This window comes from Nicotiana tabacum, chromosome 10 (assembly GCF_000715075.1).
Source record: "Nicotiana tabacum cultivar K326 chromosome 10, ASM71507v2, whole genome shotgun sequence".
Classification (NCBI taxonomy): Eukaryota; Viridiplantae; Streptophyta; class Magnoliopsida; order Solanales; family Solanaceae; genus Nicotiana; species Nicotiana tabacum.
In genome coordinates, this window is record NC_134089.1 from 38,009,024 (window position 1) to 38,035,000 (window position 25,977).

The following is a 25,977-nucleotide window of genomic DNA, read 5'->3' on the forward strand; positions in this document are numbered from 1 at the left end:
ACGACATCTGTCCAAAGGGAGATGGGAGGCAAAGCATCGTGGTAGGTGCCCAGCACTTTGCTTCCTAAAAAATGGCGCTTTTCTTGCCGGCTTATTAACACAACTGCTGCAGGTATCAGGGATTTTTTCGAAATGAGGTCGTGTGATCCGGGGGAGTAGGAGAAATTGATGGCCTCGGGATAGAGGATTGAAGACAAACAAAAAATATGCTCCGGGGTGTGAGGGGATTACAGTGGGGCGACTCCTTCTTAGCGGCTAAGAAGAAGCGATTCGGTCGATCGGCTACCTTCTGAAGGTGGTAAGCCATCGGATATTGGCTCGGCCTTTAGCGAGGGGCGAGGCACAACAACTTGGCCTCATGGTGAGTTTTTGATCGCTATAAGATTATTCCGGCCCTGTGCCTTTCTTATTTTTTCTTTTATGTAGTTTTCTTTCATAGGCCTTTGACAGGTTTAAATCCGAGTTACTTCGTAGTGAGGCCCCGTTGCGGGAGGCTTTGGATAGGGAACAGTCCCTTAAGCTTCTTTGTGCGGAAAAGGAAAGCGAGCCGGTTTCCCTGCCGCGCGAGGTGGTCTGGAGCCGAAGCCGTGAGATCTGCCTAGAAAAACAGGTATCCTGCATTTCATACTGGCTTCCATTCTCCCCTTTTACCTCAGCGTCTTGATGTTTTGATATTTCAGTTGGGGGACAAGGCGAAGGAGCTGGGATAGCTCTAGGGCGAGGTTGGTCGAGCCAAACGCGAATTCAATGAGTTGCAGGCGCATGTACGTGCCCATTTTGCGGCTAAAGAGAGTGCTCTAGCCATGGTTTCTGCTATTGAGGTGCAAATTCAGACCGTTTGCGCGAATGATTCTGCTCAGGCGAATATGATCTCAAGGCTCTCGTCTGAGCTTTCGAAGGCGAAGACCGAGGTGGTGAATGTCCGGGCCGAGGTTTTGATGAGCAATACCAGGGTGGGACAGAAAGTGGCAGCCTATTTGAAGAGTGTTGTCGTTGCCAAAGCTGAATTGAAGAGAGCCCTTAATTGTGCAAGCAGTAGCAAGGAGCACACGAGGTGCAAATCCCGAAGGGAAGTTCTTGAGGAGATTCACGCCAAGGGCTTTAATCTCTCGGAAGAGGTAAATCAAGCCAAAGGAGAGGAGTATGATTCCAAGTTCCTTCTGTCCAATGCTGAAGACGGCGAGGAAGGGGCCGCTGGGCCATAGTCACCGAGGGGACGTTTATTTCCTACCTCATTTTTGTGTACGTAGCTTTCATAGTATGTTGTAAAAGGAGCTTGTATTTTATCACCCATATGTAAAAGGGGGAACCCCGCAATTTGTGTCTTTTGTGTTTCTGTTTGTCAAGATCTCAACTGGGTCGATTAGACCTTTGAATTAGCAGGAATTTTCGAACCCGTAGTACGGCCCTGAGATTTGTTAGGCTGGCGACAACGGCTCTTACCTTTTGCCCTTGGGCATACGCATTTCAATTTTTTTGGGTTCAGTTTCCGAGTAGGTCTTCGACTCGAGCTCGATCGACCCTCAAGTTTTGTATCTGCATGGGCTGGCAACAATGGCTCTACGCCTTGGGTCGAAGCGACCTTTTATGTGCATGGCCTTAAGGCTCATGAAGCTGGCAACGATGGCTCTTACGCTTTGCCCTTAGGCATGTATTAGTTAACTATTTTGGATCCGGTATCCGAATAGGGTTACGACTCGAGCTCATTTTGATCCTCAAGCTTTCAAATTTTAAGCTGACGACAATGGCTCTTACGCTTTTCCCTTGGGCATATGTAGGCTTTATTTTCCTTTCGTTAAGGACTTTTTGAAATGATTTTTCCTGACCCGCCGTTGGTTCGGGAAGAACCTCGATTTCAAGTCGTTTGCGGCGATGTTCGAGCACCTCGGAAAGTTTAGCTTATAGGTTGAGTAGCTCAAAGCCTTATGATTTGGAGCTGACATAGTCGAAGCTCTTTTGCCTGTCGAGGGTAGCCCGTTTAACTGGTTCTTTTCGAAGTAGATTCAAAGTAATGGCTTGTGATTTTATAGCGTGGTTGGGCGTCCCCGAGTCGCGTTAATTTGGTTGGTGCAGCCGTATTGACCGTAGTCATTTGTGTTTGGCCGGAGGCATTTTTGATCCCGAGTGTGGTAGTTTAGGCGTCTACATTGAGGGTATGCCCTTTCGTGAGTCTTACAAATGCGACATATAGCCTAAACTTCGGGATTGAGTTTATGCCTGTAGTAAGGTCTTACAAAAATTTCATGCCTTTTGAGGTCTCATAGTATTTTCATGTTTGTTGAGGTCTTACAGTATTTTCATGCCTGTTGAGGTCTTACAGTTTTTTATGCTTGTTGAGGTCTTACAGTTTTTTATGCTTGTTGAGGTCTTACAGTTTTTCATGCCTATTGAGGTCTTACAATTTTTCCATGCATGTTGAGGTCTTACAGTTTTTCCATGCCTGTTGGGGTCTTACAATTTTTTCATATCGTTGAGGTCTTACAGGTGTAGTTGTTGATACTCGGTGTGAGTTTTTATTTGAGACTGAGTTTGCCCGCTTGGGGTCTTACGACCCCGGGTTTTTTAACGAATGGTGATCAGTGACAGTCTCCGAGTCATCGAGTTTGATTAGGCTTAGAGGCCGTTACCCGTGAACTTAGAGTTATCTCATCAAGGGCTTGTGAATATGGAGCTCCGACCCTGAGGCCATGCGGGTGCCGAGTTATTGACGGTAGTCTCGGAGTATTTCAGAGCGTTCTCAGCAGAGGGATCCTTGTTGTGAAAATGCTGAATTTTCTTTAGAGTACGAGATGTTTTGGCGAAGGATATTCTTTGATTGTTTGGCATAAGTACATGTTATTTTGTTGCCGTGAGCCCGGCTTATGCGGACACGGCTCTTTTGACCGTTTTTCCCGGTACATTATTTCCTATTGGAACTTAGTCCGTCGTTCCCTGGTTCCTCCGAGTGGATGACCTCAATGGGGTGCCCTCCAGTGTTCGGGGTTGATTGTAAAAGAGGCCTTGTAAGCTTGTTGGGTCCTCCTTAGGTAGCGTGTGGACGTTGCCACGTTAAAAACCTTGCCCGATGAAACCCTCTTCGGGACAAAAGCTCGGCCGAAGGGAAAGAGTGCAACGGACGCCATTAAGGCCTTGGGATCTTTGGGTTGGGTTAACACTTTTGACCGCCCTGACTAGGCGCCTACATATGGGTTAGTGTAAAATAATAAAAGAGGGAGGTGGTCTTACCTTATCGCGGGGTGCACAGGTGATGTTCCGAGTCCCGATGTATCCCTGTTGTTTGGAGCAAGGACTCGGTACGGTCCTCTGTTGTGTTTAATCGGTCTTAGCCGAAGACGTAGTTTGATTACCCTTTGACTCTTTCGAGAGTGGAGATATTGGTGTCGGCGTTACGTTACGTAACGCGAACACTTCCCTTGCCGCATGTTGTTCCCCGTAGACGGTTTTAATTCCGTCCTTTGCTGGGGATTTCATCATTTGGCAAAGAGGGGATGGTATCGCTTTCATGTGGTGTGCCCGCGGCCATCCGAATAAGGCGTTTATACCTCACGTCTCCTTTGATGACATGGAATTTGGCCTTCCGATCTGCGCCGATCATGCTGACTGAGAGAATGGTCTCTCCTTTCGTTGTTTCGATCGCCGTGTTGAATCCGTCAAGGATTCGAGAGGCGGGCATGATTTGGCCTGGCAGTCCGAGCTGCTCTATCACCCTCGACCCGATAATATTAGTCGAGCCACCTAAATTCACGACCACATGTTTTATTTGAAATGAACGAATGAGAAAGAAGGTTACCAGTGCATTTTATAAGGTTGGGGCGAGGTTTTGGAGTCTTCCTCGCTGAACGCGAGGGCATCTTCGGGTACGTATCCCCGGGTCCGTTTTTCTCTAGTGATGGATATTTTTTTCCTCCTCTTCACAAGTTTCCGGGGAGTGTCGACGCCCCTCCAATATCGTGATAATATGTCATGGCCCATTTGATTCGTCCCTTTTGGCCGCCTTCCTTTCTCGGAACTGAACTTGAGCCCGATCGCTCAAAAGTTCTCGGCGGTGACTTTTACTGAGTAGCTTGGCTATTTACCTTCGAAGCTGGTGGCAATCCTCGATCCTATGGCTGTGTGCATTATGAAGCTCACATACCAAGTTGTGATTCCTCTGGGAAGGGTCCGACTAAATAGGCCTGGGCCATTTGATGTCCCTGGATTTGCTGACAGTGAACACATTGTCCGATACAACGACATTAAAGTTGTATTCCGGCATGCAAGGTGTCCCTGTTGGCCTTGTGTCCCTATCGAATCTAGATCTGTTGATGAGCCTTCGAGGATATTGTCCTCGATCCATTCTCCGACCGTTGCGAGGTAGGTTTCACCTCGGGGCATTCCTCCTATCTTCGATGTACTGCGGGTATCTTTCTTTGTTTGATTTTGACTCCTTCGCCAGGAGTCTGCTCAGATATACTGAACCCGAGGGGGCTCCCAACTGGTCATCCTCGACCCTGATTTTTGACTGGTACCGGTTGTGGGCGTCCGACCAGGTCGTAGCTGGATACTTGATCAAGTCCTGTTTCAACTGTTTTGAAGCCACCGAGCTTCATTCATTCAGGCCTTGAGTGAAGGCCTGCACCGCCCAGTCGTCGGAGACCGGGGGTAGTTCCTTTCGTTCCGTTTGGAAACGAGGTACGAATTCTCACAGCATTTCATTATTCCTTTGCTTAATCTTGAATACGTCGGACTTCCTTGTTGCTACTTTGATGGCACCAGCGTGTGCCTTTATGAAGGAATCTGCTAGCATGGAAAATGAATCTATGGAGTTAGGAGTTAGGTTGTGATGCCACATCATGGCCCCCTTGGAGGGCGTTTCTCCGAAGTTCTTCAGCAATACAGACTCGATCTCATCGTTCTTTATGTCGTTGCCTTTTACTGCACAAGTGTAGGCGGTAACGTGTTCATTGGGGTCTGATGTCCCGTTATACTTTGGGAGATCCAGCATTCTAAATTTCTTAGGAATGGGTTTCGGGGCTACTTCTTTAGGGAACGACCTTTGTATGAACTTCTTCGAATGCACACCTTTCAAGACCGGGGGTTGCGCCCGGGATCTGGTCGACCCTGGAGTTGTAGGTCTCGACCTTCTTATCGTTGGCTGCTATCATTTTGTCGCCCGATTCGATCCTTTTGGTGAGGTCCTTGAGCATTTTCATGATGGCAGGGTCAACTATCGATCTGTTGTTGCTCGATCTCTCCGGTACCTATTTGGCTGGGGGAATAGTTTCCGGTGTGACTGTGCTGGGAGTTTTCGGGTGGCTTTGCAGCTGAGCGATAGCCAGCTGTTGTGCCTGCAACATTTCGAAAATAACATGAAGGCTAACTTCTTGTTCTTCCCGAACTGAGGTCTTTTGGGCTTCCTGTTGGTCGCCATGTCGTACGCTCTTGTTGGTGCGCGAGGTTTCATCGACTTGCTGTGCATCTTGCAAACCCGCATCCGCTGGAATCGGTCCAGGTGCGTTATCGGGGTTCTGTAGTGGCACGCCAATAACTGGAATGGCCACACCGTTTTCTCCATAGTTTTCAAGGTTGTCGTTCTCAACTCTGTTCACTGAGCCAGACATTTTGACCTGAAATCGAAGATTTTGGACAAGAAAAAGTGTGAAAGATAACTTGCGTTGTGTAACGAAACCTGCAAGAAAATAATCACTATTATTTTAGCCCTACGGTGGGCGCCAAACTGTTTATCGTCAAAATGGTAATAACAATTAAATTTGTTGATGGGACTCTAAAAATAAGTGAACTATTTTTATGCTAGTTGTTAGAGCAGTTAATGCTAGATATGTGAAACTTAACGGCAAAATTACGAACTAAAGCAGAGTTATAATCAAACCAAGGGGTTAGCCGTCCGGGCCTCGGGCTAGCTGACGAAGGGCCTCGAGATTTCGACATGACTTCTCGAAACCCCTTAATTACGAGAAATTGGACCCTCCGATTTTACTGTATACATTATGGTATATCTTTATATTCTTAATCTGATAAGTTTAAAGACACAATCGCAAGAGGAAAAACAATAATTGAATCCTCTCCTCCTACTCTTTCAGCTATGTGAGAACGTTTCACCATCCAATGGAACCTGTCGTTCACAAATTGATATTTCATCTTGTCCCAAAGTTGTGCAATAAAAACAGTATAGAATTTATCACCTGCACTCTCCCTGCATAGGAAAGGGGCCAAGCAGATACAACATTAATTATCTTAGTAGTCCTTTCTATTAGTTAATGACGGTCCATTTTATTCCACTTTTTTGGTGAAAGTGAAAGCCCCAAGTATCTCATAGAAAACACACCAATAGAGAAGCCTGTTATCCTAAATAATTCAGCCTTTGTAGTCTCATCAACCCGTGCTATGAATGTATTTGATTTGTCTAGATTTGCTATTTGTTTCACTAAAGTGTTTGAGTGCTTCTATTACCCAGCCCGCTTCACCGAAGTTGCATTCCCTTTGCAAAATATCATCAAATCGTCTGCAAATATAAGATGTGTTAGTTTCAATCTGTTGCACATAGGATGAAACCTATAGTCAGGCAATTGAGACATCTTATTAGTACTCTACTCAAATACTCCATAACCATTAACAAATAGGAGAGGGGACATTGGATCCCCTTGCCTGAGGCCCCTTCTACCTTCAAGGTAGCCATACCCTACTCAATTAACCTTCAAAGAAATTTTGTTGATGTGATACAATGAAGGATTGCGTATAGATGTTCATAACACGCAGCGGAAGACAATAACAATCCTAGGCAGATCTTTTCGTGTTTAAAATTTATTTACATGTCAATAGATCGGATCTAAGACGTACCTGGTGAAAAAAGTCTCGTTTCAAATTCTTTGATAGTGCGAAGACTCTATGCGTATCCACACCGAGACCGACCCTTGCTATCAACTCTTTGATCAATGAAACCCGCAAACAAAATTGAACGAAATATTGCGTTGAAATTTTTCTCAAAAATTTCAACTCAATGTTAGAAGAACAAGAAACACTTTTCTTGTAATTGTATTTTCTCTCTTGGCTTGTGTTGCACTCTCACTTTCACAAAGTGATTTTTCTTCTCAAGAATTAATTAGTAAATTTTTTTCCATCACCCTTTATATAGGTTACCTATAAACCCTTTTTATATTTGATTTGGGGTAATGATTTACCCAGGATAGAGTTTATTCCAAAAATAAACTTGCGGTCTTTTCCATTGGAAAAACCGTATATCTCATTCCTAATGGAATAACGTGTGCCATCGTTAGCTTTATTGACTTTTCAATTCAATTCCAAATTGAATTGGATTATGAGACTTAGTTAACATTTTATATTAAATAATTAATATCACTCCCATTCTTAATGGGTTTAACTTAGCCTCACGTCCTTTTTGGACTTCTGTGTCAATCCAATGCAAATAGGATTTACTTAGAATCCTTCGTTAATATTTATATACATACCTTAAATAAATAAATATTAATTATATATATCATATATATATTTCAACTAAGAGATATAATTTATTTTCTATTTCAAATAGAAATTTCAATGTGTTCACAATATTAATTATATCTTCTGTGCTAGCAAAGAATATAATAATATTTCATTTGGACTAACTAACTAAATTTATTTGACTAATTAAATTCTTTAATTTAATTAACAAATAATAAAGTAATTAATCCTTTAGCAAAGATCAGAACACTCGTTAGTGTGCGACCCCATAGGTTCAATACTAAACCGATAGTAAATTGATCACATCAATATACTAATCAAGGGTGACGTCTAGCAACACTCCTTAACGACCAGATAGAATGAAGTATACAATTTACTCTCAAGAACCAGTAGAAGAATAATCTAGTAATTCCTTCTGTCCTTATAGCTCTGGATCACCCTAGGATATGGTTCAACTATCAAATCCTAATAGGCGACCAACTATGTGTTCATGTCAAATATAATCGACCATTGAATGACCTAAGAAACTCTTTTCTTCTTTCATTCAATTGCTCTGGCCAAGGTCTTAATTTGGTCGTTTATAATTCATGACAACATGAAGCTTAAACTCATTGCCAAGAGTTGACAGATTCCATCTTGATCAATCATTAATTCTACAAGTAGTTAACCGTACCCAATATCCTTTCAACTATCGCCCTAGGGTCATAGGTGTCTAGTATCAAAGCACAATAAATAACTTGTCAATTACTATGACGATCTCAGGTCAAAGGAAATTCTTACATCACATTCTTCAAGAGAATATCCTATTGACAGTTTATGGTAATTCTAACCATTAGGAATTATCCAATGAGTCGGTTCAATGATCATATCTCTATATGCATCATCTATCTATGTGATTTAGTTAATGAGATCAATTAATCTTTATCCCATAAAGACGATCACATAAATATTGATCTAACCGGATTACTAATGTCCAAATTAATAATCCTACGATCAAGAACAGATTTAGGTTAAATTGTAAGAGACTTTGCTCTCATTATCATGATCTCTATCACGATGACAAGTCTCAAAATTTAATCAAGGACCTTATCAAATTAATCAAACAATTAATAATAACTATGATAAATAATGCCATATATTTTTTTTTATATCAAATAACGTTCACAAAATATGTTCGAATCATCAAATATGAGATTGGATCTCGGGCATATCTACTATATCCCTAACATACAAGTCATAACTAACTAAGTAAATTTCTTGGGGAAACTATCCCCATTCAGCATGTCTTCAATGAAATCCCCCCTCACCATGTCGTAAGCTTTTCTCAAGTCTATTTTCATCATATATCTCGGGGTTTTCTTCCTGTTGTAGTGCCTAGAAGGTCATGTCTCACGAGGACATTGTGCACTAATGATCTTCCCTTGACAAAGTTGCTTGAGTATCTTCTGCCAACATCTTTGAAATGCATTTGTACAACAAGAAATCAGGCATGGACTTTTATTGCTACATATTTTGAAGTTTGAACATGCATCTTTAATATTCCTTTCAGAATAACCTTGCATTAGTAGTAATTGTTCCTGCACTGGAAGTGTATGTCCACTCTTCAAAAAAAACCTCATAAGCCAGAATTCTAAGATCTCCTCCATTGCCTAATAGTTAGTTGTCTTTAGAAGTTCACAAACACTTTTGCAATTTCTTCAGGCTCAAAGTATGTATTATGCTGATCATCCTTGTATCTGAGTAACTGCTTGCATCAACTTTATTTGTTTTATAACAGAAAAACTAACTTTTTTGTCATTGCTCAATATTATGCATAAAAATAACTTTTAATTACTTATTATAGAGTTTAACTTTTATATTCCGCAAATATATCTATAGATGTCGAGTCACCCAAGCTTGTTTAGATGGTTGTTACCTATTGTATTGTATCACATTGTTACTTTAAATACGATGTTTATTTTGGTTGTTACTTAAATTTTATTGTATCATACATTAAATCCGTCGTTACGTAAGGACGAATTCTACCGATTTGGTGTGGTTGCTTCGTTATCTTGTCTTTTTCTCTCATCTTACACTTTATTATTATTAAATAATTTTATTTTATCATTTACCCTACCCTTATATATAATAAATTTACCCCGTATCATATATTTTTTTTATAGTATTGTAAGTTTATTCTTCATATTGCTAGTGCCAGTGGCGGAGCCACATTAAAGCAAGGGGTGTCAAGCGACACCCCTTCACCGGAAAATTACACTATTTTGCGAGATAAATTTTTTTATCTTATGTATATTTACTATACGTTGACTCCCCTTAATTTTTCGATGCATCTAATGTTGGGATATATACTATTAACCATGAGTTTGGTTTAGATATAGTATTTATTATGAAATAATTGTTTATTCAGTTTTAATAAAGTTTTAAATAGATCATATAATAGTCTGTATCCTTTGCTTATATAGTAGATGATTTAGTGTATAGAGTTTAGCTTATACACGGAAGATTAAATCATCGGTTCTTATAAGTATAAAGTTTGAGTTCACAATCTAATGATGGAATTGGACAAACCATCAGGAATGATTGTAGCACAAGATTAAATATAATTAATCTTGATTATGGGAATGGTTTCATTCCAACTTCTTGTGCTAGTACATTTTGTATGTATTGAACGGACCAGGTAAAGATAAGTATTTTATACTGACTTAATAAAATAAACTCTCTAGCCATTAAATGTACTTATACTCTTAATCTTGATATAATTATTATTAGCTGTGTATATTATTATTGTTTTGATTTATTAAAAGGCGAGATTCTTTCGTGGGTCAATATGCCTGGTAAATTGGATAATAATAATATACATTGGCGAAGTAATAGTTAGTTGATGGAATCCATGTCTCAGTTTAGAGATTGATGATATACCTTTATGAAAGCTTATAAGTTTTCATGTGTAAACCCGGCCGGTGAATTTTGTATCCGACACATGAAATAAGTTAAGCGAAAGTCTAAAGGAAATAATCAATAAATTAAATCGTCAGTAATTTAATTTAATTGATTCGTATCTGAATCTTAACATGGGGAGTTAAATAAGATTTAATGGATGAATTTCGAAATTGAATAAGGAGTGTAATTACGAATTTTTAGTGGAATAATTCGTAATTAATTATGGTGGATATTAATTTCGAAAATTACAAATTAATTCCATAATTGGAAGCCTTGTTAATTAAATTCTGTGGTCCCTACTGTGCCTAAATAATAGGAAATAAAGGAATCTTTTTTCTGGTGGAAAAGAAAACCTAACAGGTTTTGGAAAAGGGTCTTAACCCTTAAAACTTGTGCTATAAATACATAAGGTTTTCCACCTAGAGGGATGAGTACATGGTGGCTGAAATTTTCAGCCAAGTTTTCCTAGAAATTTCGCCCACACGAAATTGCTATTTTCGGGTATTATTTGGGTAACACAGTAGAAGACCGTGGAACGTTCGAGGATCACGATTGTGCGGGTGATGGAGATTCCATTGAGAAGTTATGGAACTGAAGGCTCACGTGGTAGAAGAGATATGTTCACGCTTCAAGAGGTAACCCGTGAAATCCCGTTTATACTAGTTGTCTAAATTACATGTGATTTTGATACTGGGATTGCTTCCGCTGCATATAATAATCCATCATCTAATTATTTATATTTTGATACCCCTTGATGAAAATTCTGGATCCGTCACTGGCTAGTGCGTGATATCATGAAACAACGACATGTTATACAATCTATCCAAATATTGTATTCATCAAACGATACAGTACAATACTATACGATACATTATGAAACGATGTGTAACAACCATCCAAATAAGCTGGAAGATAAAATATAAAAACGTTCATAAAAAGTGATACTAATAACATAGAAAATAAAATAAATTACCGTTCACAATAAATTTAAACGCATTAATGATACATATATACACAAAATTAGATATAAAGAACCACATATAAAAGTTGGGCATGAACATACACTCGTTTGCAACAAGAAAAAGATGTAAAAAATGTTTTTATAAAAAAAAGAGACAAATAAGAAGAAGAAACAATCAAATAAATAAAATAAAATAGGAAAAATAAAGAGAAAAAGAAAATTTGTTCTGTGGTTTTGGTAGGGTTTTTGACCTCTTTCCAAGATTCAACAATCTCTCACTCTCTGTGATTTCTCACAACAATTAACATAGCAATGGCGAAAGCAATATCAAGAAATCAACAAATTCGCTATTTTCTGTATCACTCCATTTCTTCAACAAAACCTTCATTTCACAGCCTTTCAAATGCTCTCTCCCGCACCAAACCCCTACCCCTTTCTCCATTAGTAAGTTTTCAACTTTTTTCTAATCTCAAAGTAATCTTTTTTGTTTAATTTTGGGTATTATGCTGAAAGTTTTCAACTTTTTTTTTTCTAGTTTCAGATTATTGGGCTGAAAAAAAGTAATCTTTTTTGTTTATTATTTGGGTATCTTTGTACAGTCTTTGTTTGTATACTTGAAGATTGAGTTTTTATAGAGTTTGATTAATGGGGCTAAAATTTTTTATCTTTTGTTAGGTGGGGTTGCGGAATCTTGGATTACAGGCTATGCGTTCGGGTCGATTGGGGAGTGGATTGAATTGTTACAGGTTTCTTTGCACCTCTAATTCTGTTAATCAATCAAGTTCTGGGTCCAGTGGATCCTCCTCTGGAGCTAATTCTGGAAAGAGTGAAAGTTCTGGTGGTTCTCAGAAGACTTCTGAACAGGGAAAGTCTATTCGGGGCAGTGTAAGTTTCTTTCTCTTTTTTATTCACTGAGAGATATACTGCATTTTTTTACAGGCAGATTCAGAATTTTAAGTCTGTGGTGAGGAATGTGACTGCACCCACTACTCGGAGGCAGATGCAGCCTTATAGCACCTTGTTCTTCTGAACCCAATACATTCGACGTGGAATGTAAAATTCACTAAAATTGCTATAAATAGTAGGTCTGAACCCTTAACTTTAAAAATGTACAGGTTCATTGCTAAGAACCTTAAGTGTTGAACCCATAGAGTTTAAATCTTGGATCCACTCTGCCACTACTCCTACGCTGACTGTGGGTGCAAATTTAGTATTAATATAAAATATTTGAAATTAGTATCAAAATGATATTTTGAATAGAAATTGTCAGTATATGCATGTAATTTATGTATGTATAGCGAGTCGAAGATAGTGTGTTGTGAAAACCTGCTGCCTAACACGTGCATTGGGAGTACATTTATGTGTATCTTTTAGTAAAAAGTATATTTAATTATATGGGGCTACTATTTTTTTCCTGTATTTATATCGAGCTTGTAGCTCAGGTATAAGCTGCAGAGTTTTTCCGTAATTTGTGGGATCGATGGTTTCGAATTTTCTGTTCTGCTTTCCAATAGCTGCATTCTTGACGGGAAAACAGTTCAACTATTTATAGTAAGGTGTAAAAGCTTTTCATTTCTGTTTATAATGGTTACATTTTGTATGGAAAAATAGTATGACTGCTTATGCAACTTCAACTGTTTATAGTATGGCTACATTTATGTGTATGTTCTAGTAAAAGGTAGGTTTGATCATATGGGGCTGCTTTTATTTGCTGGAATTAATTGGGTATTGAGCTTGTAGCTTGGGTATAAGCTGTTTGCTTAATTTGTGTGATTGAGAGTTCCAGTTTTCTGTTCTGCTTTGGAGTTGCTAGATTCTTGACGGGAAAATACTATGAATGCTAATGCAGCATCATCTGTTTATAGTTGGGTGTAAATTTTTTTCATTTTTGTTGTTTCGTAGAGCCTGCAATTGATAAGTAATTAATTGACATGTGCAGCCTGTGTCATGGATGAGCTTCTTTCTGCTTGTTTGCACTGGAGCAGGATTGGTTTACTATTATGACAGGGAAAAGAAACGGCATATTGAAGGTAGATTACTATGGTGAGTTGTATTAGTTTTAGGAAAAGAAACTGTGGTTTGCTAATCACATAAAACACTGTTTTTTGTTTGGCTCATTAGACTTCGGGTTTGAAGGTACTGTGGAGGAGGATTAATATTTATAACACCACGTGTCCGATTAGGCTGCTAGTTACCTGTCAGCATGTATGCATTTAGGTTTTCAGGTTGTAGCACTGCCTGACTCTGAGTATAGTGCTACAATGGTTTTTTTTTTGTGTGTGTGTGTGTGCGCGCAAGCAGATACGTTAGAATGCAGAGTCCGTAATTGCATAATGGATATCAAAAATCTTCTGCGTGTTCCTTTTCTGCTTGTTTCTTTGGCATCTGCCCATATCATTAGTATGAAGGTTTCTACTGCTAAACCTCTGATTATGCTTGTTTGTTGGTCCACTACTGAATTCTTGTGCCTTTTTAGAAGGGAAAAAAACGCATGCTAGAAAGTGTTATTCAGGAAGTTAGGTTTTGCATAGAAATATGGTGGTGTGGTTTTTCCTTTCTCTTCATTTGGTAGAGCAAGTGCGTGCATTTTCAATAGTGTGGCTTTGTGTTGGTATCACGAAAACACTGTTAAATGGCCTTCTGTTTTAAATTTATTGAAACTATCACCATAGTTTTCTTCTTACAGTTAACTTACACACAAAAGTATCTCTGTTTAATGGAACAAACCACTGAGGTTTAGATACTCATTTTATGAAATTTTGGGTTTTTAAGTAGGCTTCAATATGTGTTCTTGCTCTCTGATTTCCTACCATTCTAGTTTGCTAATTAAGCTTGTTACTTGTTACAGATATCACCACTGCCTCAACTTCCGTAAAGCAAGGACCTTCTGCGGGAAAAGCAGCCATTGGTGGTCCATTTAGTCTCATTGACCATAACGGAAAACCAGTAACTGAGAAAGACTTCTTTGGCAAGTGGACTGTTGTATATTTTGGTTTCACTCACTGTCCAGATATATGCCCAGATGAGCTACAAAAACTCGCTGCTGCAGTTGATAAAATTAGTGAGCCTTTTTCATTATAGCTCTGTGCCCAAAGTCGATGAAGTTTCTCATGATTATCGTGATTGGTCATTTCGTCAACCACATTTTTGTCTTTCTGTTTTATATTTGTTCTTCCTCTCACCTTTCAAGTTAATGTCTGATTTTCCAAGTTTTAATCCAGTCTTGATTCCCAATTTGTTTGGTCAAAGGGAGGTAATAATAACAGAACTAAAAGGACCTTCTGATTGCCAAATGTTGATTCAGTGAAGAAAAGCTGATCGTGCATAATAAGTACCATGTGAACTATGAGCATGAATTGAATGAACTCAAACAATTAAACTTTTTCCTTGCTTCAATTGTAATTTCATGTTGTGCATGAAAATGTTCAAAGTGGTTTTAGTGTTCTCCTAAAGGAGATGTTCATTCTGCTACCTACGGGAGAAAATGTAAGCTAATGTCGTAGCAGACTACAATGCCACAGCTACTGACTATTTTAACAAATCAAAAAGGCAACTAGTGGCTGTATAGTTCCAATTTTTTTGTTGCGACAGAAAAGCCCATTAATTTATACTCTCTTATGTGATAAACTTTGATTGTAAAGAAAGACTTTTGAAGCTTGTGGTCTAAAACAAGTCAGTAATTTTTGTGGCTATAAATCATCTCATTAAAAGTAAAACGGAAAAGGGCCTAAAATGCCCTTTTACTATATGAAATAGGACAGGCTAGCCCTCCGTTAAAAGTTGGTCTCTATTCTGTCCTTGTCATCAACAAATGGGCTCGTATATGCCCTCCATCACTAATGGGAGACTCATAAAGCCACGTGGAATATATGTGAGGGCAAGTTAGACCTAGTTCGAATTGTACAGGGGCATATATGAGTCAGTTATAATAGTCATTTCTTAGACACTTCACAACTCCATATTAGTTTACTTAGACACCTATTTGACAACACCAAACTAATTATCATAGCAAATAAACTCAGTCATAGACACAACAAATGAACGGCAATGACTTCATTAAATCCTTGTACAAAAACATAAAGCTTCATTATATAATAAAAGACAACAATTAAGCCACAATAACATGAACATTACATATCATTTCTTACTGATCCAAAGAACATAACAAGACATCCCAATATCACACACATTAAAATCCACATCTTCTTCCTAAATTTAGCATCAAGCACAACTGAGTACTCTAAATCGGTCACTTTCTTCATTAGAACATTTCTTTCCAATTCCAAGACTTCTATTCCTCCATAATCGACGAGCATCATAACATTCTCAAGATCAAATTTTCCTTTAGAGAGCATTTCTTTTACGGATTAGAGCTTCTTTTTCCTTCTTTAAACTGCATATGAGATTTAAAACTCTAGGAGGAAGCTCTTCATCTTGCCATTCCCAATAGGAATATTTTTCATCCTAAAAACCAAAAATAAATAACACAAATTTACAAGCAAATTGGAATGATTAAAAGAACCCATCAAAAAATTTGCTTACCTCATGCTTCGGACACTTGAAAAACCTTCTCCCAGCATTTAAAGGTGTCCATGCCATGAAATAATTGGCAGTAAGTCCGTAATGACACCTCCTATTCGACCCCTTTGATCTACTAGAACATTCCGATATTGTCTTTTGTTATGATTCGACCCCTTTGAGCTACTAGGATTTAATGAAGTCACTACCGTTCATTTGAATGTTTGTGTCTACAACTTAGTTTATTTGCTGTGATAATTAGTTTGGTGTTGTCAAATAGGTGTCTAAGTAAACTGATATGGAGTTGTGAAGTGTTTGAGAAATGACTATTATAACTGACTCATATATGCCCCTGTACAATTCGAATTAGGTCTAACTTGCCCTCACATATATTCCACGTGGCTTTATGAGTCTCCCGTTAGTGATGAAGGGCATATACGAGCCCATTTGTTGACGACAAGGGCAGAATAGAGACCAACTTTTAACGGAGGGCTAGCCTGTCCTATTTCATATATTAAAGGGGATTTTAGGCCCTTTTCCGAAAGTAAAATAGGAAGCTTAAATTTAAATTGTTTCTAAATATAGAAAGACACAAATTTAAAAAGAAAGTGCATCACATAAATTGGGACAGAGGCGGAGTAGTGATTAGCTGTCATGATGTCTTTTTCCTTTTAATTTTAAGCATATAGAGATATGTTAATCTCCTAATTCGTAAATATACTCAATATGCAGAAGAGAAGTCAGGAATTCAAGTAATACCTGTGTTTATCTCAGTTGATCCTGAAAGAGATACGGTTGAGCAAGTACATGAATATGTTAAAGGTGCGTTTCAGGTTGAACTGATTATGTCTCGTGCATTGATTAGATATACTTGTAAATATACTTGTAACGCTGCAACTGACAATTTTGTACTCAATGTTTAGAGTTTCACCCAAACTTGATTGGCCTCACTGGTACCCCAGAAGAGATAAAGAAAACGGCACGTGCTTATCGGGTTTACTATATGAAGACAGAAGAAGAAGGCTCAGATTACCTTGTTGATCACTCAATAGTCATGTATGTGTTACTTGATCCTAGCTGTGATTGCTACCTGTCAGTTTTAATTGCCTCTCAATTTCAATATCTACAACCTTTATCAATACAAGCACACGTTGATTTTTTTCCCGTCATGTATCATCAATCTGAAAACCATTACTTATAGTGGTTTTAGCTACCTAATTGCCATTTGATCACATCAAGAGTGCACCTGTGCATGAACAAAGTCTTATGGAGTTGGATATTTACTGATGAAAGACCTTGTCGTGGAATGATAAGTACTCGTTCTTCCTTAACCAGAGGTCTCAGGTTCGAGCCTTGGGTATGGAATCGCCTTTGTTAGAGAACCATTTATGCCCAAATTTGATCATTTATCATAATCTGTTTAGTGTTTTATTAACTAAACTGATCTTGCCATTTGGATAAATGACTAGAACATGATTGACTAATGAATTAGCAGTTCTAATCGACTAACAAATTATAAGTTTGTTGGAATCATTTTTGGTCATTAATTCATGAAAACTATCTGTATTTTACATATTAACCAGAAACCAGTTCATAAATGATGAAATTGGTTTAATAAACAATACAAAAATATTCCATCCAAGCATCGAGTAGTCCAGATGACTAGAGATGTAATTTAAGCTCTATCGATGGTAATCTGCATTTCTGTTTAGTGGCAAATATTGTTTTCTCCTTATCCATTTAGGTCATTCTGATTGAGCATGCTTTAAGATTATCCGTCTCTCCTAAATCTTGAATGCTTAATGATATCTCTCTAAAATGTTTTGGCTTATTCGTCCATTGAAAAGGTTATGTTACTTTAACACATGAGTTTTGATGAGATTGATAATAAAATGTGCAGGTATCTTATGGATCCTAAGATGGAATTTGTGAAGTTTTTCGGAAAGAATAATGACGTCGACATGCTTACTGATGGCATAATTAATGAGATAAAGCAATACAATCGAGTCAAGGCATAAATACTCGCGGAAGGTTCTACACTGTTGCTTGAGCATTAAGTATTGCATTTGGCGGAATATTTGTCGTGAATACATCAGAGAGATTTTGAGTTACTTTAAAGCTTATATGATATTTGAAAAAACATGACATTCAACTTCAGAATTTGAAGAAAACTGTTGCAGTTTGATGGTATACTGCAATCCTGAATTAGGAATGGTATTCGTTACAGTTCTACTGACATTAAACCTTGGCAACTAAGTAAACGTTGTTGTCTTCAATAATATAAGGTTGAATTTTACCATTCATTTTGCAGCTCACAAAAAGTTGAGTTGTGTTTATACTTGAGCTCTTTGTGTTTATACTTGCGTCTGAAATACAAATGCTTATGATTACTTATTCAGCTTTTCCGCCCTAAATGCAAGGATATGAAATTATTATGATATAATGAAACTGAGAGAATTCTCTCGTAAATTGTTGGGTATGAAACGTATTACACTATTTCTTGGAAGGAAACAGGTAATTTATTATAAATTGTCTTGAAGATCGAAAAATGGTCGAGGCTAGTTGGCGCAGTGTTTGAAAGATAATGAGCCAACGGCGATACCGTTCTCTACATAAATACGAAGCGGTCGAAACTCGATGGATAGTGAGCTTATTCCTACATTCTTGTCTATTTAAATTAACTGCTTTTGTTTGTGGTAGGGTTTGAATTTTTGACGTGCACTTAACTCAGACATTACGAGCTAAGCTCTTACTAAGAGACCAAAAGAAAGGTATTGTTAGAAAGCAGTATCATCATTATCGGATTTGAAACCCAAAAACTGACTATGCTTTACGAAGCTCACAAAACCCAAATAGCCGTCCACCCTACTACTTAAACTAAAAATAGCCGACGAATGTATATTATATGCATAATTTATATATTAAATATGTATAATTGTATATAATCAATGTACATGGCTAGAAAAAGTAAACAATTAATATGGTCGGCTATTTATGTAAAAACACGCAGCAGTTTGGTACAATGAAGTAGTTCTGGTTAGCCTTTTAAAATTCAAATGATAATAATCAATATGTACTAGAAGTTCTACGTCTAGCCAAGACAATCACCTTTAGAGCTTCATAATGGTTGGTTTCTCTCACCTAGAGAGACCACCTTAAGTTCCTTTCAAGGTCATGCCATTTTTGTGGTACGTTGGAAAATATTAGAGAAATACTAAAATCATTCATAAGCTACATTGATTAAATCTGGCAGGAGCAAAAACTCCACATCCTTGATTGCATCATCCCATATTAGCAAATCTTCTTCATGTTTGTGATCTTCATTTGCAAGAAAATCTGCACACCCTGCTGGCTTCGTCGTACCCTGCCTACTCGTCCCGTACCAATTCGGTCGATCCAGAATGGATGGGTTAAACATTTTATATTGGAGCTTGGTCTTGACTCTTATGTGTGGTATTCATTCGTCGACTCTTGGAATCACATCCAGCAGTGATTGGAACATCTCGCAAAATCCAACCACTTTACCTACTTCATTACACCCAGCTGTTTCTCGTGCCTCTATTGAAACAGAATGGTTTCATGTTCTTTCATCGCTTACGAGGTCTTCACATAGTAGGTTAAAAAATCCTTATTAGGAAGAAGACTTGGATAAATCTCCTGTCTTATAGAAGTAAATAGCAAGTCTAGATGGTTTGCCTCTCTCCAGACGTGGAAGATCATGCCGTTGCTAGAAGTCAAAACAACATAGCATATGGAAGCAGAGGCGAAGCCACATGGACAGAAGGGTGGTTAATTCGTCGAAAAATTATATTGTGTATATAGGTAAAATATTACGTTTTAGATGTATATACACATATTGAACACTCTTTGTCCGAAATGTTTTTCACTTCTTTCAAATTTGAACAACCTTGGGGAGATTTCTAACCCGCCACTGTATGGTAGCATAGAGCTAGAACAAAATATCATTGTATTAATAAAGGTAAACATAATTCAGCATAAGAAAGATTCATTGTCACTTCACTTTACATTTACTACTCTATATACAATTATCTGCCTCTTCCTCCTTTACATGAATAATAGGTTCTTCCACACAAAAATTTCCATTACCTTTTCTGCTTCCCAAGTCTAAATTCTTCCATGTCAGTTCAGTGTTTTCAGACATCAAATTAGGCCCTTTCCCAACTATCCACTCATCCATGGGATCAATGACATCATCTGTAATGTCATTCCTTCCTTCTGGATCAAAAGCTTGTAATTGCAAATTACAATGGACAAATACCAAATCACGCATCCTCTGCTGCTCTATCAGATTCCTCCCTTGTGTAAATAATTTCTCAACCAAGCTCCTTTTTAGCCTATAATGTGAAGCACCATTGCACGTCTGACTAAGGATTCGAACAGCAAGCCTTTGCAGTTCGGGACAATGACCACCATATTGTGACCACCAAATTGCTGCAGCCATCCATGACTTCCAGGTTAACATAACGAATTACAGAGAAAGATAAAAATAGCACAAAAAAAGTGCAAAATCATACAAACCTGGGGAAATATTTGATAACTTCTCTTTGAAGCTACCAAAATGAAATGTGCCCCTCCCCATGCGATACTCATCAATTTGCAGCGTGATCTTATCCTGTATATGACGATCTTCTGTCATGCGAACAACACAGTAACAAAGGCCACAGGAAACTTCCACATCAGTGTAGAAGTCACTTGAATAAAAGAGGCTTGGGTTCAAAAAGTAACCCGAAGCATGGAGATGACTGTGGAGGTATTCATCCCACACGTCATCTATGGCTTTCCAAAATCTTGCATAATGGGATTTCTTCTCTTTGAATTCCTTTTTGATTGTCTCTTTAGCTTGATCTATTGTGTCATATATAAAACCAACTAGTGGCTTATTAGTACTATTTAGCAATTTTATAATTTCCACAAGGGGAATGGTTGCCTTCACAGCCATCAAAGCCTCAGTCCAAAAGGATTCATCTTTGACCATTTCTGACATTCTTTTACCCTCACTTGTGGAAGCCAAATTCGAATCAGAAGACTGAAACATCCTAATCAAGTGTTCTTTCTGTGATACAATGTTCTCAAGAGTCATGAAGGGCACAATCGACCTTATCTTTGAAGGGCTTACTAGCTCATCAGGACAAGCATCTCTCAGAAGCTTTAGGAGTGTAGCATTGCTGTAAATAAATTGTGTCAGAGATTTTGCCTTCTCCAGAACTTGTTGTATCGTGTCTATCGCTGTGAATTTCTGTAACATAAGTTCCATGCAATGAGAAGCATCTACTGTCCAAAAAACTGTCTTAAGTTTTTCCATTAGTTTCTTGCCTGCTTCCATCATGCAGGCAGCAGCTGTCGAGTATGCAACTATTTGGACCACATTTTCAACTCCAACTTCCTCAATAACTTCCTCGAAGAACACTTGCATGGCATCAACATTGTTATTGATAGATGAGATATCTGATGACCGAAGGTAAATGGTGCCTCTTGGGCAGTAAACTAGGATATTAATCAGATTTCGACCCTTTGAATCTACCCATCCGTCTAGCAAGATGCTACATCCTGTACTTGCCCATGAATTTCTTATCTTCGTTGCATATTGTTGCATCTCTTCCACTGCGTCCTGAAGGATCCGCCCTTTCAACTCGTGACAACTTGGGAATATTATTGTCTTCCCAGGACTAAGGGTGGCTTTTACCATCTTCCGGAAGCTAGGTGATCTAATAGCGTCAAAGTCAATTCCTTCTTCATAAAAAAATCTCCCTATAGATCTCGAAATCTCTCGTGAGGATGAATCTACAACAGAACTACCAGCTACTTTTGAATTCACTCTATTATGCTTTTTACTTCCATTTTCAGAACACTGAGTGAGATCTGTCTTATTTGGTTCACCATCACCTTCTCGGGGGCACCAGTTCCGCTTCAACGGAAGATTTGGGTGGTAAAGCTGCTCAACCTCCTTGATCAAATTGCCGTTTTTCTTCTCATGCAGCTCGGCTTTCATTGCTTCTTTGACAAGTGTAGGAGCCTCCAAGCAAGGAGTGACATCTCCTCGAACGCCTCCTAAGTGGTATTTAAGCCGGGTAAACCCAGAAACAACTTTATGACAATAGTTGCACTTGATTTTTTGCTTCTTCTGATCAACTGCTACACCATGTTGACGAACATCAATTTGATCTTGAGTCATATCTCACATTTATATTGACTGTTTTTCAACTGCAAAACTATGATCCATGAGTTGTTAAGACTTCCTTAAAAATGTGAAAACAGAAGAGTACACATAACTTCCATTCCATAAATGTGTAAAGTTTATAAGGACCCTTGATATTAGTTAAACAATGACCAAATAAACCACACAGTTTGTTCCAAGTGAATAGCGAACTCCCTTCATTCCTATTTACTTAATGTGGTGCAGAAAACGCAACAAATATCAATCCTGATCCTAATGAAAAATGCAAGTGCCAATTTAATCTGAAGCATGGCATCATTAAAAAATTTAAAAAAAATACATGGGGTTACGTTAATACTCCAAAGGAAGACTATATCATTGGTTCAACAATTTTTGTCTAAATTGGAAGAAATTTTCATGAATGTTCTACCTCATTAAATACGAAAAAGGGCAGAGCACAAAACGGAAAATTGACACTACATTTTCATTGTGTTATTTACCTTTTTCTCAGCAAAAGAAGGCTAATGTGAGAAAAAGTTTAAGAAAATCTCCAAAGACAATGTCTAGTGGCATAACAGATTGACACTAGAAGCATACAACAGATTAGCATAAGCCATAAACAATACCGTAACTTTTGTAGATGAGATCTAATTAAGACATCAGTATGAAAGTACGAGTAAAATGGCTTTTTTCACACTTCTATCAGTAAATCCCTTTCACACAACCGCGCACACAGAGTCACATACATAAACAAACAAGAGGATAGTATGTAAAACCTTATTATGCTTGATGTGAGCTATACCCGAAATGCTAAGTTGCTCGGACACGGGAGCGAATCAAGAGGTCAGATTCTTCGAGATGTAAATTCTAAGACTCGGGGATATGGATCCTAGTACCGATACGGGTGCGGGGATCCGGCTTAAAATAATTCAAAAAAATAAAAATATAAACATTATGAGAAATAAAAATATAAAAATAACTCTAAATTATGAGAAATTTTCTGGAATACTTACGTATTAGCTTGTAAAGTGTGGAATTCTTTTTTGTTCTCAAGTTGTAGATAAGTAAAGTATTGATTTCCTAGATAAGGTATGCTATTTTCTTCAAATTTACCCTAATTTTGGTTCTGGTTGCAGGAATCAAATTGTATCTCGTCTCAAATTTTTCCATCCGTCGTGGTCAAAGTACCCAAAATCGCTTGACCAGATCCGATACGAATCTCATACCTACACCCACACTAGTGTCGTGTCGACACGGGTGCGGCACCTAAACTGCCGTGTCGGAGCAACTTGGCCAAAATGAGATTGGGTAAGTACTATTATACGCACCAAAAGGTGTGGCCTAGTGAAATGAAGTGGGTAAAAACCATGGAAGATAAGGTTCAAATCCTGTTAGAGACAAAAAGAATACACTATGTAATTTCTACCCATCTTCCTAAACCTTACCAACAACAACAACAACAACCCAGTATAATCCCACTTAGTGGGGTCTGGGGAGGGTAGTGTGTACGCAGACCTTACCCCTATCCTAGGGTAGAGAGACTGTTTCCAAATAGACCCCCGGCATCCTTCCCTCCAAGAACTTCTCACCTTGCTCTTGGGGAGACTCGAACTCACAACCTCTCGGTTGGAAGTGGGAGTTGCTTACCATCAGAGCAACCCCTCTTGTCTAATTCCTAAGCCTTACCACTATAAAAAAATTCAAAAAACAAAAAAAACTGAGCATTATTATGCAGTTTGGAAGCGTTATATCTATCAAATACTCCTTACTTTCCAATTTTGTAAACTTACTTTCCATCTTCATTTGGCTCTATTTGTTTGACCATCCCTTGCTACCAATAGCAACTTTTTCTGTCTCTCCAAGTTCAAAATAGCACAAAGTTTATTATCATTATTTTTTCACAAGTAACACAGTTTATTTTTCTACATTAGTTCTTTGTCCAAGCATTAGTGGATAGAGTTACCTGATACAGGTGTTGGTAGGAGGTAGCAGGTACTCAGTGGAATTAGTCGATATACGCGCAAGCTGACCTAAACATCACTATTATTAAAAAAAACATCACTTTCGTAATGAGACATTTTCTTAATTTAAAATGCTACTGACAGAGATCATCCAATTCAAGGAGAAGGTATATTATTAAGGACATTATTAATTTCTTTCTTTTGTCTAAAAGTACAAAAAACAATGGCAAACCAAATAACTAACTTAGAGCTCATTCTTCATGAAAAAATAAAGAAATAAAAAGGGTAAAAATTTACAGAAACGGGAAAAAGAAAAAGTAAAAAAAGAAAAAATTTAGAAATTCTGAAGGAAAAAAATGTCTGTGTAAGTAACCTCCTAGCGAAAATGTATAAAGGTAAAAGAAAAAACTAAAAGCTCCTATGTTTTCTTTTTGTTTTTGCATAAAATAAGACCTCATTTCTTTTTGAATATTCTACGGTCTGAAAATGAAAGCAGATAGAGGAGCAGAAGCAGAATAGTTCATGACCTAAAGTCAACAGAATCAAGCACAAACAGAGTAAAATCACAAGCAAATGCATGCAAATAATAGCATAAAAGCTAAAAAGAGTAAAAGATTAACAGGTAAAACAAAACAAAAAAGGATGAATAAAAGGGGTTACTCTTTACCAAAATCAAGAGTGCAGAAGCAGAGTCATTTTTACTTCATCTGAGAGGAAAATGAAGAGAAGTATGAGTGATGAAGCTGAAGAGGACTCTGTGAAAAGGGGGTTGCGGAGAAATCAAGAAAATACTGCAATGTGTTACTCTCACCCTCATATAGGGTTCAAATTTTGTGTCCTGTCTTTTGACTGCAAAAACTGGATTGGCATTTTCATGAATATAACGGGAAGAGTTTAAAGGTTAAAACAAATGTAACTTAAAGTTTAAATGTTAGTCCAGACTAACGTGATAGTTATTTGTACCCCGTTATACTATTCAACTTTTTCTATCCCTGTGGTTTTTGGTACGAGGTGTTAGGTGAGATAAGAGTTGCTATTAAATTTGTACATTATTTGGTTGGAGGTATAAATTTATTCAAAGATAAATTTGTACCTTTAATCAAACAAGGTATAAACATAATTTTAAATCTTATCCCACTTTATACCACCAGTTGTGGGATTATATTATTCCATCTTTTATGTGGTATAAATTAGTATCGAGTTACAATTTCGGTATTATTTTGTCCACGTACCAAACGATCCCTTAGGGTTATTCGTAAATGTACTCTCTCATCAATGAACCCAGTCGAAACGGACACGTGGCTCAATCTTAAGACACTCGACCCCTTTTCTTTTCTTTTCTTATTTTAATTGTCCTTTGGTTACCCATCTTTGCACCCGATTTGAACCCAAGCGCGACTCGATCCGTAACCCTTTAACGGGGTACAAATAACTAATGAGTATACAATAGTATAGGGACAGTAATAGCCCTTCTCCGTTTTCTTTTTTGTTCACCCGGACTGACGTGACGTTAGCGTGTTCTTTCTTTTTTTATTTTTCCTTTAGCCAAAAACTGAGATAACTTTATTAATTATAAATTGGGATAATATATAACACTGGAATATTCAAGCAGGAATTGACTACTTATCCTTCTTTAGTTTAGGATCTACTTCTCTCTTAACATTTTCAATTACAAAATAGAGAAAGGAGAGGAGTGAAGTGAAGAAGAATACAAGATTCGAACATTTCAAGTGCAAGGTGGAAGCGATCGTTCTTACCAAATAATTTGCCTCTTAACCTGTTTGTATGCCTTTCTTAACTTACTCCTTGATATAGTGGATATAATGTTCCCCTTTAATGAGCATATGCGAGAATCTAAATTAATCTGTCACTAAGTGCCGGGATACTAGATGATTATAGTACAATAAAGAAAGTATTTTTCTTGATTTACAAGTTCAACAAATGAAGTGAAATAACATTCAAAT

The 25,977-nt window shown here is 37.8% G+C and overlaps 2 protein-coding genes across 10 annotated transcripts; one reads left to right on the forward strand and one right to left on the reverse strand.

The window, feature by feature from the left end:
• Positions 1–11,542: 11,542 nt before the first annotated feature.
• Positions 11,543–18,180, forward strand: LOC107789718 (protein SCO1 homolog 1, mitochondrial). 2 transcript variants are annotated; one of them, XM_075222806.1, is made up of 7 exons: positions 11,543–11,803; positions 12,035–12,244; positions 13,299–13,389; positions 14,208–14,327; positions 16,610–16,699; positions 16,801–16,933; positions 17,778–18,180. In XM_075222806.1, exons 1-7 carry the CDS (start codon positions 11,672–11,674, stop codon positions 17,893–17,895), a joined length of 894 nt encoding a protein of 297 aa, XP_075078907.1. In that variant the 5' UTR covers positions 11,543–11,671; the 3' UTR covers positions 17,896–18,180. The 2 variants fall into 2 exon arrangements, with proteins under 2 accessions (XP_075078907.1, XP_016467062.2); XM_016611576.2 differs by having other exon boundaries at positions 11,544–11,803; positions 14,208–14,420.
• A 1,641-nt stretch (positions 18,181–19,821) lies between these two features.
• Positions 19,822–24,956, reverse strand: LOC107789717 (uncharacterized). 8 transcript variants are annotated; one of them, XM_075222807.1, is made up of 5 exons: positions 24,681–24,866; positions 24,016–24,092; positions 23,843–23,902; positions 20,417–22,099; positions 19,822–20,329 (listed from the first exon to the last, which is right to left on the reverse strand). In XM_075222807.1, exons 4-5 carry the CDS (start codon positions 22,068–22,070, stop codon positions 19,914–19,916), a joined length of 2,070 nt encoding a protein of 689 aa, XP_075078908.1. In that variant the 5' UTR covers positions 22,071–22,099; positions 23,843–23,902; positions 24,016–24,092; positions 24,681–24,866; the 3' UTR covers positions 19,822–19,913. The 8 variants fall into 8 exon arrangements, with proteins under 8 accessions (XP_075078908.1, XP_016467056.1, XP_016467057.1 ...); XM_016611570.2 differs by lacking the exon at positions 23,843–23,902 and having other exon boundaries at positions 20,417–22,107; positions 24,681–24,878; XM_016611571.2 differs by lacking the exon at positions 23,843–23,902.
• Positions 24,957–25,977: the final 1,021 nt, after the last annotated feature.